The 16,452-nt window shown below is 33.0% G+C and overlaps 1 protein-coding gene and 1 long non-coding RNA gene across 3 annotated transcripts in view; one reads left to right on the top strand and one right to left on the bottom strand.

Annotated features, from left to right (window-relative positions):
* The window catches only part of LOC142333152 (uncharacterized), a 116,170-nt gene extending 103,871 nt beyond the window's left edge, over window positions 1-12,299 (bottom strand). For both annotated transcript variants that reach the window (XR_012758542.1, XR_012758541.1), the window contains exon 1: window positions 12,076-12,299. This is a non-coding gene — a long non-coding RNA (uncharacterized LOC142333152). The remainder of the gene's footprint in view (window positions 1-12,075) is intronic.
* Window positions 1-16,452, top strand: part of Jhbp16 (Juvenile hormone binding protein 16) — a 35,668-nt gene that overhangs the window by 10,995 nt on the left and 8,221 nt on the right. The window contains exons 2-4 of the mRNA XM_075380091.1: window positions 573-665; window positions 14,297-14,444; window positions 14,560-14,690. Coding sequence (XP_075236206.1) covers window positions 573-665; window positions 14,297-14,444; window positions 14,560-14,690 — 372 coding nt within the window. The remainder of the gene's footprint in view (window positions 1-572; window positions 666-14,296; window positions 14,445-14,559; window positions 14,691-16,452) is intronic.

Below are 16,452 nucleotides of genomic sequence, written 5' to 3'. Positions count from 1 at the left end.
CTTTTTACTTTTTCCGATTTTTCCCTATCTCCCTTCTTCCCCGCGCGGAAATCGGTCCAGTAGTTTATTAGTCTATAGCGGACACACATATCGGAAACATTGCAATGGAATCGTAAAATACTTATATAGCGTATATTGCTTTTACGTCGAACAGATAGCGCTGTTAACACGAAATTTAATTTTTTATCGATTTGAACCCCTTAAAATCAAAATTTCGCAAAATCCGTTTTTGGTACACGCCTACTTAAAGATACGAAGGTACCCTAAAAATTTCAAGTCTCTACCTATAATAGTTTTGGTTATACGTTGATTATGAGTCAGTGAATCAGTCAGGACATTATCTTTTATATAAGAGATAATTATTAGTTTAATTTTTTTTTTTTTTTTAATAAATAAATATTCAAAGGCAAATTTTTTCTTTCATAATAAAATTATTTATAATGAATTACAAAATGGTAAACTAATTCTTTATTATCTTCACTTTTATTTCTAAATATATTTATATACTCGTAGTATTTAAGATATGTATGTTTATTCTCTCATTTACAAAGTATTTGTTTATTTAATTACAGTTAATCATTTTTCACATTGCTCAATATCTTCAAATAATTTTGATAATTGTATGAAGAAAGCATTAAATGAAGTTCGTCCCTGGTTTAAAAAAGGTAAGTTTTTATTAATTTTTATTTATTTTTTTTTTTTTACGTAAAAATAATAACATACTAATATATGTTTTTATTAACCGTAAAATTAACGATATTAATCCATCTATTTTTTTTTTTTTGATCTCATCCCAATAATTCCATCGATCCAAAGTTTTTAGATTAAATTTTTGGATACTTTTATCGAATATCTGCTCCACTGACTATTTGTTAAATTCCCAATTTATTTATTTATTAACGATATAGGAATGCTATTTAAAGACTGAATACAAAGAAGAATTAAGAATGTCTTGAATGCAAAGGATAAGATAAAAAATAAGCTTCCTTATCACAACGAGGTAAATTCATCTCTGCATCTGTATCTAATGTATTGTAACCGGTTACCTAGAATCGGTTCTACGTGTTTATAGAGTTACAGTAGTTTAATTTCGCTACTGACTTTTAACATAACTATTTGGAATTAGTCGACTAACGAACACGATACCATTGAGTTTCTGCAATTACGTGCAGAAACCAGTATCTGGTTCAACGCTTTGCGTCTTTACGATTTTTTTTTTTAACCTCCAGGACCACCGTTAGGTATTGAAGCAAATACCTCTGAAGCAGAGGATGAGATGAGTGATTTATAGAGAGTGTGAAAATGCCATGCCTGACCGGGATTCGAATCCGGGACCTCTGGATAAAAGGGCGAGACGCTACCACTCGCGCCACGGAGGCCGGGGTCTTGAGCCCCTGTAGCACAGTGGATAAGGAGTCTTTACGAAACTGGCGATGTTGTATGGCATCCCATCAAACGTACTTGCTGGTCGAATGTCAACATTCATGTCGGTATGTGGCTGAATCGAACCTCACCTTCATGACTATCATATATTTTCTATAAAACTGGACGTACGAATTATCAAATATTGGTTGGTGTCACCGTGAATTGGGTACGGGTCCGAATACAATAGTCGACTGGAATAGTTTCATTAGAGAAGTATATTTGACAGCACAGGCAAGGTAAAAGTGGGGGAAACATTATGGTTGTCGAAATCGATGGAACGCTAATTTCAAGGCGCAAATATTATGCTGTTCACATCTACCCACAATGAGTTTCCGGCGGTATTTATCTTGAAAACGGCATGTATTTATAAGTGAAAGTTGTTGACAGATCGATTCAAACCCTGTTGAATGCTGTCAAAGTCAACATAATGACGGGAGCGTATTGTACTTGGATTCCCGGGGTGTATACAAAACTGAATCTCTGGAAACGGAAGGATTCAACTATTATATTGTGAATCATTGGTACCGTTTCATCCCCGTCAGAGCGGTGCTTATACTCAAATCATTGAACATCTGTGGAATCCTACTTCGCCGAATTAATCACAGGAGACGAGAATGCATTCAAGAAAATAGTCGATAAATGGCCGCAAGAAGTCGCCAGTAGCCAGTCAGTAAGTAAATCTTCCGTGATCTTTAAGTATAAATAATACAGTATACCGTAAACTAAACACGAATAAAGAAATTCGTTCGAAAGAGCCACCGATTTGAAGGGAACAGCTGGTGGCACCGGTATTCAATAAAAGAACCAATTTGGATCTTGGTTTGCTTGGTATTTCTCCTGCCACCACCCCATTCGGTCGCCCTAAAGCATAAGACCGAACGTCTGTGCCACAAACGGCTACTGAGCCATGAAACAGTTTAGCGACCAGTGTTCTAGCTAGCTCCTAGAGCTAACCTAACAGCGTGAACGGAATAAACGTAGTACCATACACACTCGCTTGCGTGTCTCACCGCCCATTTGTCATATATCACTAAAATGGGTAGGCGCACCCCGTCAACTACTAAAACATATATGACTATCAATAATTAATTTATTTTGTCAAAGACAGAAATTCGCTGCCACGCCTAGGCCGCTGAATGCCAGTAAGTACCTGTTCAACATTAAAGCGGTTGGAGCCATATCTTTCGGTTAGCTTCCTACAGCAGCGCGGTAGGAGTCTTTTTGCTTAGGTAAACTACTGATGTCGGTTGAACAAAGCAACCGCATCAAGGGAACTCTCACACGGTCCGACAATGCGGCTCTCGCCACATTGACTCGCCGCTTGTGAGTGGCCAATTTTCCCCTTGACCTCTAAGTTACAGGGTGTTCTGAATTCTGGCCTCCCCAAGAGCTGGACAATCGAACATCTTGTGTTCGTTCGATTGGACCTCCTCGCAGACGCACAGCTCATGCCAGGTGGAACCGAAACAAATATTGGTTTAAATTAATGTGGTTGGAGAGCACTCGGGCTCCCGTTGCCCTTAAAAACGAAGGAGAGGCATACTATTTCCCCAAATTCTGTATAAACTTATAAAAGGATCTACCCTTAGTCGTGGCGTGCCATTCTTGCTGCCATGCATCCATCACGAGGCTGTAAATAAAAGTATTAAAAAAAAATTAGTATAGAAAAATCCAACAAATCCTGGAGGAACTAAAGATAAAAAAAAATATATAAATGAGACAGATACATTTAGAAAACTGGTTGATGAAACTAGTTTCAAGAAAAAAAAATTAAAACCTAAAAGAAATCTCAAGAGGAAAGAAGAAGAAAAAAGCAAGTAGAAATAATAAGGAAACTTTTGAAAAAGAAAAAAACATATTTTATCAACGTGGTCCAAAGTTGGTCTGAACGAACAAAAAAAAAAAAGAAAAGAAGAAAGGTTTTTAGTAAGAAGAGAATATTACAAAGTGGTAAAACTCTGTAGTTAAAGTTAAAGAAGATGTTAATCAAATGCAATGTGTAGATGTCTTGTTGTATGAAAGGATACCATTGGTGATGATGAAGAGAAAAAGGGAGTAAATCGATGCTCTTGATAAGTGAATATGGATGGAGAAAGTAAAGTTGATGGATAAAATGAGGGAATGAGGAATAACAATCAGAATAAACAAGAAAACTTCTGCTAGAAGTACCAGAAAAAACTAAGTAAAAGGAAAGTGGCTATGACGTGTGGACGTAGATCTAATTATACAGCGAAGGTGGAGGATCGGTAACAGCGACCTTTGCCGCACGGGCACAAAAAAGCACTGCAGACTGAAAAGGAGCTACTTGAAGTCTGGCAGGTGTGCTGGGATGCTGGGACCAGGGAACAAAGGGCCGCTGGACCTTTCTCCTTATTGGCGACATTGGAATTTGGTACAGGAGAACACATGGCTTGCTGGGACACAGTTTAACACAGTTCCTGTCGGGCCATGGAGGTTACAGGTCACGTTCACAGATTTTGACTAGATTATACGGATCTATCCCCTGATTGTGACGAGGAGGAGTCTCCATATCACGTCCATTTTGGACGTGATATGCCCACGGTTTGGAGGTGAGGGTGAGGAGATGCTGGACGCTTTAGGCCTGGAAGACATGTTCCGTCCCAAGGATACGCAGAGCATCATGTTAAAGGGAGCCATTGAATGGAGGGCAGTAGAAAACTTTGTCAAGAAGGTATCAGACAAGTTAGACGCCTGTGAAGAGTCCTGTCAGGGAATAAGACGCCGGAGGGTGCCGGGCCGGACAGGCCCATGACTGAACGCCTAGAGCCCCCCCCCCCCCCGAGCATGTGGGGGCCGTCCTGCCGCAGTGAGTTCGCGGGCACTTCGTATACTGGTACCTGACGGAGTTACTCTCCCCTTTCCGACGCAATGTTCTGTAGAGCGGCTCCACCAGGAAGGTGGAAGGAAAAAAAAAGGACGTGTGGTTAGAAGGAATGCATTGAAAGGGTTAGTAGAAGGTGAATGGAAACGAGGAAGAAGAAGAATGAAGTTAACAAATGAGGTGGAAATTGGAAATTACAAGAGGACTAAGGAGAAAATCGTGAAGAACAGAAATTGAGACAGCAATGGTATAAGGGATATGACCCCAGGTAGAATATCAGATGATGATATATATAAATTACCTTTTATGAAGGTTTCGCTTTTTAGTTACGGATAGAACTGATATACTAAGAAAGCCAGGGTAATTTCTTCTACAAATACGAAATGAAAAGTTGAAGTTCAACTGGTAGACCTTTCTTTTTCCTGTTTAGCCTCCGGTAATTACCTTTTAGATAATACTTCAGAGGATAATATGTATGAGTGTAAATGAATTGTAATCTTGTACAGTCTCAGTTCGACTATTCCTGATATGTGTGGTTACTTGAAAACCCAAACGTCAAAGAACACCGGTAATCCACGATCTAGTATTCAAATCCTTGTAAAAATAACTGACTTTATACTAGGACTTGAATGCTGGAACTTTCGACTTCCAAATCAGCTGATTGGGAAGACGCGTTCACTACTAGACCAATCTGGTGGGTCCAACAGCTTACGGAATGCAAGAAAATTTATTATGTATTGACCAATAAAATAAAACTAGGTAAAGAATTGCAGACAAAAAATTCAATATAATTTTTTTTCGTAGCTAAAAATCATACGTTTTTTCAAAGGTTATCTTTACATTATACATCTTTCTGGAAACAAAAAAGGGTTCTTTCTGAATCAGATATATGACAAAACTATTCCTGTTAATAAGACAAAATAATATAAAAAATTAATTATTGAACAGTAAGTACAACATTAGTAATATTCCTGTAGGGAAATATCACTTAAAAAGTGACAGTTAAAAAGGTTAATAGACTAATTTTAAATATATTAAGTTATAATTAATCAAACTCGCCAAAAGGTTAAATAAATCTGATTGGAAGGTTGGTTTCGAAAGTGGCAGTAATTAATAGACCGTAACGGACACACGTAAGTATTTCATCTTTCTAGGTTATTTTTAATTTACAATCTAAGTGGTTTATAATAAAAAAAAAAACAAGCTAGAAACTGTTGTAAGCAACATAATAGTTTTATAAAATCAATAATATCTTCTTCGAGGTAATCTAATTTATTAAGGAAGAAAAATTAATATTTTATTCAACGAAAAATTTATTTTAACAATAAATTAATTAGTTTTGTTACTTAAGACCTGTACAATTATGATTTCCGATAGCTAGAAAAGCAGTTTTACGTCCAAAAAGAAAAGTTTTTGAAGTTATTTTTTAAACCCACTTGGTAGAAAAAAAATCATGTTTTATCTATTTTAAATTCTATTGTTTAATATTTTATTTTAATAAATAGGAATTTATGACAAGATGTAGAATTATAAAAAAAAACTACGAATAATATTCTTCCGATTTCTTGCGTTTTACAGATCTGTAATTTAACGTTTAATAATTGTGTTACAGAAAAAGCAAAAATTACAATACATAATCTTAAACAATAGAAATAACAGCATCCTGATTCCATAGGGGAAGACACCCTCCATGTGGCAGTTTCGGTTACCAACCACCCCCTCCGTACCTAGCCTTTACGGGCTTTACCGGAGGTCATCTTCAGAACCCCAGGAAAAGGGATCTCTCAGCCATGTTCTTAGGATGCCACCGATGCGAATACCACATGGGATATTCCCATCGGTGTACTACTAGGAAATGAACTCTTTAAAATAAAACACATCTATGTCAAATCTTTAACAAGATTGAGTGACATGAAGGAACTGAAATTAAAAACGCAACTACCTACCCGGTAGGTTAGAAGTTGAGTTCAATTCGCAACCGTAGCATAACACAAAACAAGAAATAAAAATAAAACACTACAAAAACAATACCAAAACACAGGAAAGACCAGGCAGAACCCTAAATTCCTTCGCAAATCCGTTGTTGTTGCTTAAAAAACCTGAAATCGACTGAAAAAAAAAAACGGCATACTTCATACAAAACATGAATATCGATGACATCTATACCTCGATTATTTGGAAACCGTTCAATTAATTTTGAGGGTACTTTTACCGAATAACGGAGCCATTTCTAAATACCTAATTTATTTATTTAATTAATTTTTTTCCTAACCGTAATGACGTAAATTCAACTCTGTATCTTACTGTATTGCAACCGGTTACCTAGAGTTGATTCTGAGCGTTTATCGAAAAAAGGATTTTAATTTCGCTAGCGACAAAAATTAAAAAAAAAAAGAATGTTTAAAATTTACCTATTAACGAACACGAAACCATTGGGTTCCTGTAATTGCGTGGCATTCTACCGGGAAGCAAGACATGTACCAATTGATACGCTACGCGTCTTTACTAAACTGAAGATGTTCTATGGTGTTACAATAAAAATACTTGCCGATCGAAAGTTAATACGCGTGTCGCCATACGGTTGAAAAATTCGAACTTCAATTTCGTGACCGTCATACGTTTTCTACATAATTGGGCGTTCGAATTATCAAGAGTTGCATCGTGAATCGGGTATGAGTTTTGAATACAGTAATCGACCGGGGTAATTTCATTACAGTGTTGTGTCGTAACAACACAGGAACCGAAAAATTGGGGGAAACGTTACGGTCATCGAAATCTATGAGACGCTGTTATCTAGGCGAAAAATTATGTTGGCCGCGTCTACCCACAAAAATGGATTTTCAGCGGCATTTATCGTGAAAACGGTGAGTGTTTCATTATGAAAGTTGTCGATAGATCGATTCAAATCTTGCTCAATTCTATCAAAGACTACGTTAATGACGGGAACATATATTTACTCGGATTCCTGACCAAACCGATGCACTGGAAACGGAAGGGTACCACCACTATTTTGGAACCATCGGTACCATTTCGTTGATCCTCAGAGTGGTGCTCATACTAAAAACATTGAACGCCTGTGAGGATCGCTGAAATGGGGTTATAAGAAGCACAGGGGAACTGCCAGACCCACCGGATTGGTCTAGTGGTGAACGCGTCTTCCCAAATCAGCTGATTTCGAAGTCGAGAGTTCCAGCGTTCAAGTCCTAGTAAAGCCAGTTATTTTTACACGGATTTGAATACTAAATCGTGGATACCGGTGTTCTTTGACGGTTGGGTTTTCAAGTAACCACACATCTCAAGAATGGTCGAACTGAGAATGTACAAGACTACACTTCATTTACACTCATACATATCATCCTCTGAAGTAATATTTGAACGGTAGTTACCGGAGGCTAAACAGGAAAAAAGGAAAACTGCCAGGCACTACATGGAATCCTACTTCGCTATGTAGCAACCAATAAGTAAATTTTACGTGATCTTTAAGTAGTAGAAATATTGGCGTAGCCCGAAAATTAACAACGAATAAAAAGATTCGTTCGAAAAAGCCACCGATTTGTAGGAAATACTGTAAATATGGCGAAAATATGCAACATCACTAAATTTTAAGGAAAATATGCAACATCACTAAATTTTAAGGAAAATATGCAATAACCGGTGACAATGGATTTTATATGCAAATGCATATAATCCGGTCTCTAATGATGAAGCATGATGTACATAATGATCCATAGAAATAATTTTGGCTACTGATTCTAGAGTATGAAAAAAGGGAAAAAGTTCATACAAATATACGCCCGAAACCGTTTTGTTATCGGCAAATGAAAAGTTTCGCCTTAATTTCAGTTTCCCCAGTGAAATGAGGTCTACTGAAATTTTTAAGGTGTTATATAAGGAGTAAACTTGATAGTTTATTATATTTTTGATTTGAAAAATCGAATAAAATAGATCCCAGGACTGTACCTCCCGTAGTTTTTATGATATCCAAGGTAAAACAATAAGAAATCTGTGACAAAAAACAAGTTTTTTTTTTTAGGTTTGAAGTATAATTACTTTGTTAAAAGATTAATAAATACGTAAATTGTATAAAAAAAACTTGTAGAGAAAATTTAATTCAGAGAAAATTGATGTGATGAAGTCTATGAAGCACAAAAAACATTAAAAAAAAAAACAAAACAGAAGAACGTTATGAATTTGTAAGAATTTAAAAAAAATTTTGACTTTTGAACAATTAGAATACTTAAAAGTTACTTGAAAAATAATCACTGTGGTTTACACGGTATTAGTTTAAAATAAATATTCGAGAATTCCACCACTGACATCGTTGCATTTTTCAACTAGTTTCCTTATATTTTCTGTCGCCAACCTAAATGATATTGCGTTTCTTAATGAAGTAGCAGCATTGAGAATGCGAACAACGATCGGTTCATCACGTGTGTCTACCTTTTGCTTGGATATACCTCGCATTTCATCCATCCCCATAAATAATTACCTAAGGAATAAAAATAACTGATCTAGATGGTCAATTTAACGGCCTTTTACGTCTAATTTATTACCAGTAAATTTTTCGTCTAAGAATCGCCTTACTTCATTTGTGAAATGTGTTGATGCTCCATCAAATTGATAGTACATTTCAATTCGTTTAACCTTTGAAACTTTTTCAAGCACACTAAGATATTCGTTGTTTAAAATTCCCAGATAATTTCTCCCGATGATACGTTGTTCTAATATGTTATACAACCTGTTAATTGGTTGTCGGTTATGCCAATCTGAGTCCATAGTCTAATTGAAGTTAGATATAGGAAGAGTTTTTATGTGAGATGTTAGAGGAAGGCGCGGACATCACGATTCCGCGAATCAGTTAGTTTGACAGTTGAGGGTTGTAAGTTACGGTAGGTGGTCGTGGTTGGAATAAGCCATATGAAGACGATAATAGGTTGAGTAAGTACACATGCATTTCTGTTGCCCGCGCTTTCATGAAGAACGCAGGGAGATGTTAAATATGTTAGGCTTGGAAGACATGTTCCGTCCAGAGAACATACAAACCGTAACGCTAGAAGGAATTAAAGAATGGAAAGCGGTTGAGAACTATGTTAAGAAGGACAGATAAGTTACATATTTATTAAGAGTCCCGCCAGAAAATGAGATGTCGGTGGGTGTCGGGGCGGATAGGCCCGCGGCTGAGCGCTTAGGGGGCCTCCCGAGCATGTGAGGGTCGCCTCTGCGCAATGAGGCAATGGGCGTGACACGACCCTTTATCAGACGTAAAGTTCTCCATGAGCGGTCCCAGGAAGGGAAGGATCGGTGAGATAGGAATGTAGTCGGTAGGGTACGGGCACATCATAGGCACTTAACAACATCTAGCCGGACCCGTGCGAGTCCGACACTCCCCCACTTGTGGGGGGTACGTAAATGGTATTTCTCAGACTCATCGGAAAAAAATTGAAAGAAAAAATTACACTGATAGAAATGGCTTTCAAGGCATTTGCATCGTTGGCATACTGATAGAGGCCACCCTGATTATTGTGTTGTGTTATCAAGTTTAAAGGGTCTGAAAGACGACATCCGGTAAAACCCATCAGGGCTATGAACGGAGGGGGTGTTGAGGCGACCGGGATCGTCACAAGGCAGGTGTCTTCTCCTACGGTAGTCAGGATGACGTCGATCATGCCTCACCAAACGTTCACTGAAAATCGTCGCGGGAAATCTGATTCAACTAGAGCATGTAAGTTTTCTGCAGACCACCGATATGAATTACGTATGTTGTTAATGCCATTACGATTAAAAAACGTTTCGTCTGAAAATAGTATGAGTTGAATTAAGTTATAATTAATGTTAATCCACTGACAAAACTGCAGTCGTCTGGCCCGGTAACTAAGCTGAAGGTGTTGAACTTTCTGAACATGTCAGAACGCACTCCGTGAGCATATAATACACTCCATACTGTACTTCGTGGTCGTGGAATGTTGAACCGTGTTGTGAAATTCTTCGCGTGCTCGTTGTAGGACTAAGCTGTATCACCTGAAGAATGTTATTTCTTTCAATCACTATGTGCCGGTTAACGTTCAGATGAAACATTAGCGCCGAGAAGTTTTTACCATTCTCACGAAGATAATTAAAAATTTTGCAAAATACTTTAGGGTTGGTACTACTTGTCCAGGATTACCTACGTCTATATTACTCCATCGCACTGAAAAATTATATTAACATATTCTGCATGAATGAAGAGATGCAGAATTTTTCAAAACAAGAAATTCAAAAGGGAATTTCACTTTTTTAGATTCAGTTTGAAAAATGTAGGTACAGTTTAGAGCACAAAAATACTACATAACTTCATTCTCAAAACAACCTAACCGACTATTGTTTATTATTAACATGTAACTACAATTTTATGATAACAATGAGTAGTATTGAAATTAATTTTGAAGCACAGTTAGCGTTACCAACCTAATTATTCAAAACTATAAATTTACTGTACTAAAAACAGCTGATATTAATTTATAAAAATTAATAACATTTTTCTGTTAAATTTTGTTCCGTTTTGTTTTTAACAATAATAAAAGTAGGTTGAACTTTTTTCTCATAGATTTTATTTTTTTTCACATTAATTTTCTCAAAATTAAATTCGCTACAAGTTTTGATAATAAAATTTACGCATTTATAAGTTAGTCATAAATAAAATTATTGTCTTCAAAAGTAAAAGCGTGTTTTAATCACCGAATTTCTCTGTTTGGATATCATGAAAATTACGGAAAATACAGTTCTGGAGCCTGTTTTATTTGATTTTTCAGGCCAAAAAACAAAAGAAACCATTAAGTTTACCCCTTAAATAAAGTCTTGAAAATTTCAGTATGGGCCTAATTTCACCGGCGAATTAAAACTAAGGCGAAATTTTTCACTAGCCGTAATTCGATAACAAAGCGTTTTCGGTCAGATATTTGTATGAGCTTGAATTAAGGGAAAACCCTTAATTCAAGCTCTAGAATCGGTTTCCAAATTATTACCCTCTCCTCCTGAATCACTCTATATTTATAAAGTGAACAAAAATTTATTTCTTATAACTTTATTGGAAAATAAAAATAAGAAAAATTTTAATATACGAAAAGTAATAAGAAAATGAATAAATGTTTAAATTTATTACAGTACTATTAACATAGGTAAGTTAAGGGAAGTGAGATCTGTACGTCGAAAAATGTGCAGTTAGAAGTGGTGATGTAACATTTCCCCTTTTTCAGCAATAAAAAATATAATTAACTTCATTCTTTTTTTAATAACAATTTCCTTGAAACAGAGAAAATTTATTAAAAAAAAATCATAAAATGTAATATTTTTCAAAACTTCTATACTCCCTCATAAAATAAACCAAAAAATTTTCATTCATGTTGTAAAAGAAATAAAGAATGGTTTAAGACTGTCAATAGTGTTAAACCTTCCGATATATATATTTCGTGCAACGTATGGTATCGTTGCTAAAAATAAAGATTATTACTGAGAAAACCTAACGAATTTTTACATATTTTTCCAGATTAGGAAAAGAATTACGGATAATCATGCAATTAGGATAAAAAAATCATAAAACTACAAGTGTTTTAATTTTTAGTAAACTCGTTTTCTTAAAGAAAAACATAATTAGTATTTTTTAAATCAAACGGAAAATTTTCAAAAAACGATAACATTTTTCGAAGAAATTTCGCTTTTTTAACTAAATCAATACGTGTATGAAAAATTCGTTGCTTAAACTTAACAGCCTTATATTAAAGGTGCTCCTAATTAATAAACAAATAACGGTCAAGAATTATATTACAACTTACATTCATGAAACACCGATAAAAAACTGATAATTAGTACTGTAGTTATGTATTTGTTGATTATATTCATACTGACAGATAAACGACGTAACTGAATTGTTTCTTAACGTTGGAATTGCTTTAATTTATAAGTCTGTATAAACAATGTTTCCTTAATCTGTGCATTACGTTTGGATTTAGGTTAACAGAACAGAAATTTACTACACACACTTGTTGATATTACGCCAGACACATGAGACTTTCTTGTTCATCAATAGATGACGTCACAGTAAGTAGAACGACTACACGTATATAGGATACTATCTAGTGGACAATTAAAGAACTTCTACGGTTGCAGTAGCTAGATACGTATTGTTTACCAAGTTACAATTTATTTTACTGAATGTTTGTTTATCTTACTCCTAAAGACGACCGACCGAAGATAGAATTATTTATAATTTAGTTTAAAAATTATTATTGTAATTAAACTGCAAAATTTCTGTATGTACTGGATCAAATTTGATACTATTAAATTTAGTAGTTTTTAAAAAAAATTGTTATTTTGAGAAAATTCACATCATTTAATTAAAAAATTTTTAATTTACAATATGTTCTAAAGCGTTCATTAGTATTAAAATTAATTGTAATTTTTGTTTAAATTACAACAATAGTTGTAATTTTTTTAAACTATTAATAAGAGATGAGCCAACCACTTATGATGAGATTTTGAAATTTTCTCAAGGCATTATAATAAATTTGTAATAATGTGTAGCCTTTAACAATCAATACAGTTTATTTTATAAAAATTTATAATTGATCAGTATTTACCAGTTGTATAATGTTCATGAGCATGCGCTACCCATGTGAAATATTATTATTAAAAAGACTATAATTTTGAAATTATAAGTCTGATTCATTAAATACATATACTGATGAATAAGCAGAAATATTGCTACCACCTACATAATAACAACAACAAAAATAAAATTTGTATTTTCTTTTTTGGCTTCATGATATCACCACATAAGTTTGAAGCTGGTACAAGCATTTTTAGGAGCATACATTAAAAAAAAAGGATAACAAATGAAGAACATGGACATAATCAATGATAGAGAAAATGTAAAAATCAAAAGATATTTGTAATAAATAAACAATACCAAGTATAATAAAAATATGAAAGAAATGTTATACTGTATCCTTTTCAATCTGATGATTCTGCAGAACTAGAATGTCTAACAAGCTAGAGATTGAAGGCTGAAAATGTCAACAATCAAGGCTATGTTTAACTGATTTACACAACCCAGCATAAACAATACTGGGTCCAATTCATTGGGTAGTATGAAAATTTAATTCTGATCAATTTTCCATAAGTTATACAATTAAAAAAATATTAGAAATAAATAAAATGGTTGTCAAGGTTGATGTAAAGTAATCCATCTTGAATTGGGAATGAAAATGAATATTGTGGAAAATTATAATTCACAATTAGTAACAGATTTAATTCAGAATAATGTTGTTTAAAAATATAGATGATGTTTGTTTTTATAACAGGGCTATTTGAATGAAAATATTTTAGTTTCCATTTTTTTCTTCTTATGTTGGACAAATAAAAAAACTAAAGAATTATAACTGTTGAAAAATGGTAGAATTTCCAAAATCCTTTCCAATTTTGTCAAAAGATAAGTTCTATAAAATTTCTCAATACAGAAGTACATTCACACTTTACACTGAATTTTATTTCACTATTGTATCATAATTGTTTTCTAAAAAAAAAATATATATGTATATATAAACAGAAATACAATCAATAAATTTATTATACCTTTTTAATGATGTGTTTGTCTTCAATGACACTTAATGATACCTTTTTTCTTCAACATTGTTCTTGTAGGTAATCTTTTATTTAAACAATAATAGTTTCTTTGTAAGAGTTTTTTTTATACAGTTTTTAAACCTATTTAATTGTGGAATAGTGTGAATAATCTTTATGACCCTGAATATACATGTATTTTAATGAGGCAGATAAGGTGAATGAAATGATATCGAAAAAATGACAAAAGCAAGAATTAATGAACTTAACAATTAATAAATAATACTGAGAAAAATATAAACTTATATAAATTCTGATCTTCATTTACCCAAATAAAATCATTTTTCTTTTAATTAAAAATATATATATATATAATTCATTAAAAAAAATCTATTTACTACAAAGAAATTAAAAAATAAACGCATCTTTTTTCAGGTGTTCCTGAATTGAATATTCCACCATTTGATCCATTTTTTGCCAAAGAAGTAATACAGAAAAGAGGCGGAACATCATTAAATTATAAACTCAAATTAACAAATGTATATGAACGAGGATGGACAATGTCTGAAATTAGTAAATTTAAGTAAGTTTTTTTAAATTAATATAATAGTTTTGTAAAATATATACATTATAATTTAAAATTCTTTTGTTATGTTCTGAATAATTACTGATATAAATTACTTTTTAATATATTTCAGATTTAATCCACAATCAAATTCAGTTAAATATACACAATTTTTTCCAGAAAAATATTTAGAAGGAGGTTATGAAATCGAAGCTCATGTTCCAACAATGATGACGAATAAAGGTGTATGGAACCTAACATTATGTGAGTAATCTCTGTCATATTTTAATATATTAATTCATATTTAATTTTGCAATTTATTCTTGGTTTTTATTTTTTAAATCTTTGCTCTGAATGAAATAGAGAGCAAATGACTGTCATTAACATAAATTATGTATAAGTGTCCATTTTTTGACAAATCCAACAAAATTTATTAAATACATTAAACAAACCAATTTTATTAGCATTTGTGGGACTGTTTAATATGTTTTAAAAACTTAGTTTAACTGATCTATTGATAAACATTAATAGTTTTACTTAAGCAAAAAAAAAATTCATGTAGATCAAAATTAGAAATGAAAGTACTCATTATATAAAACATCAGTTAGTTTCAAGTCACGATACTTCTTTATGAAAGAAACATAAAAGTGTCCTTTCATATAAAAAACTTGTTTCAACTTAAAGTCTGCCCTATACTTTATTATTTTTTTTCCGAATAATCCTTTTAAAGAGGGTAAGATAAGTCAAATTTGGTTATGCTTCCTTTATGCCTGCCCACACTTTCATACTTTAGTGTTATTCCTTCTGTTCTTGTTTCTATTTCCTTCCACTTCTTGATTTTTTCTTCATGAAATCTGCTTTCTGAATTACGTGTCTAAAAAGCGTCCTGCAATTTATTGTGTCTATGTTGATTCTAATGTTTTCCATGTTTTTTCTATTTCCCAAAATCAAGTGAACGGTGGATTTGTAACTTCTTAGCAAGTCAAAGATCTGTTTAATTAATATGTTATCACCCATCCTATGTATATGTCCGTAGAACTGCAATCTTCCTTTCCTCAAAACATCTTTCAAATAAAACTCTATGTTAGGTCATAGTTTGAATTCTGATCAGTTACATTTAGGTTCTAGAATTTTCCTCAGAATTCTTTCAATTTTTTTCTAATTTTTCAAGATCTCCAATTCTGGTTAGTTTACGTGTTTCTGCTACATCATAAAGTATTTCTGGTCTAACCACTGTTTGATAACTTCTCAGTCTTGTGTTCCATGATAGAGATATCTTGTTATATGTTTTTCTTGTAATGTGAAATGCTACCCAATGCATTTCACATTACAAGAAAAAACATTTATTAAATTTTCCCATTGGGAAAATTTAATAAATGGATCTTTCTCTATAGAAGTTTACTCTTATCACTTCAAGAATTAAAAATTATTAATGTACTTAATTTTAATAATTCAGAAGTAGTAATACTTGATATGAACAATACTTAGCTTTACATTTGCCTGATAAATGCTTGTCATCATCATCATATGATAAATTCCCTAGGAAAAACTATGATAATAATTATGTATGTAACTATGTATAATAATTATGTACCTATTATAATAGGTTCTGAGTTTGAATACCTTTTAGCTTATATCTTTCATTATCATACATAAATATTACCAAGTATCAACCTATTATTATTGGAGATAAAAAATATAATGAGTTATGCTAAATAGCCATTTCACTGCAATAAGTAATAATATGTTTGAATCATTTACAATAAGAAAAAAACAAACTAAATGCACATTTAGTTTAATATCTAAAGAAAAAAGAATATACTTAAACTGGTAAATTAGTTTAAGAGTTTTTAGAAAGAAAACATCTTTCAGGTTTTCTCACAAAAAAATATTAGCATGATGTAAAAAGTTGTCAATGTCTGTTCAAAAATGTGCCAATTTCTTTAAATAAAACCTGAAGAATTTCTTATCTCTTTCTATTAAAAAGAAAAACACTTTGGTAGTGTACCTTAATATGTCCTGGTTA

The sequence above is a fragment of the Lycorma delicatula genome, chromosome 12 (assembly GCF_047948215.1).
Source record: "Lycorma delicatula isolate Av1 chromosome 12, ASM4794821v1, whole genome shotgun sequence".
NCBI classification, from domain to species: domain Eukaryota; kingdom Metazoa; phylum Arthropoda; class Insecta; order Hemiptera; family Fulgoridae; genus Lycorma; species Lycorma delicatula.
Note: the sequence above shows the minus strand (reverse complement) of the source record. Positions and strands in the feature narration are given on the sequence as shown.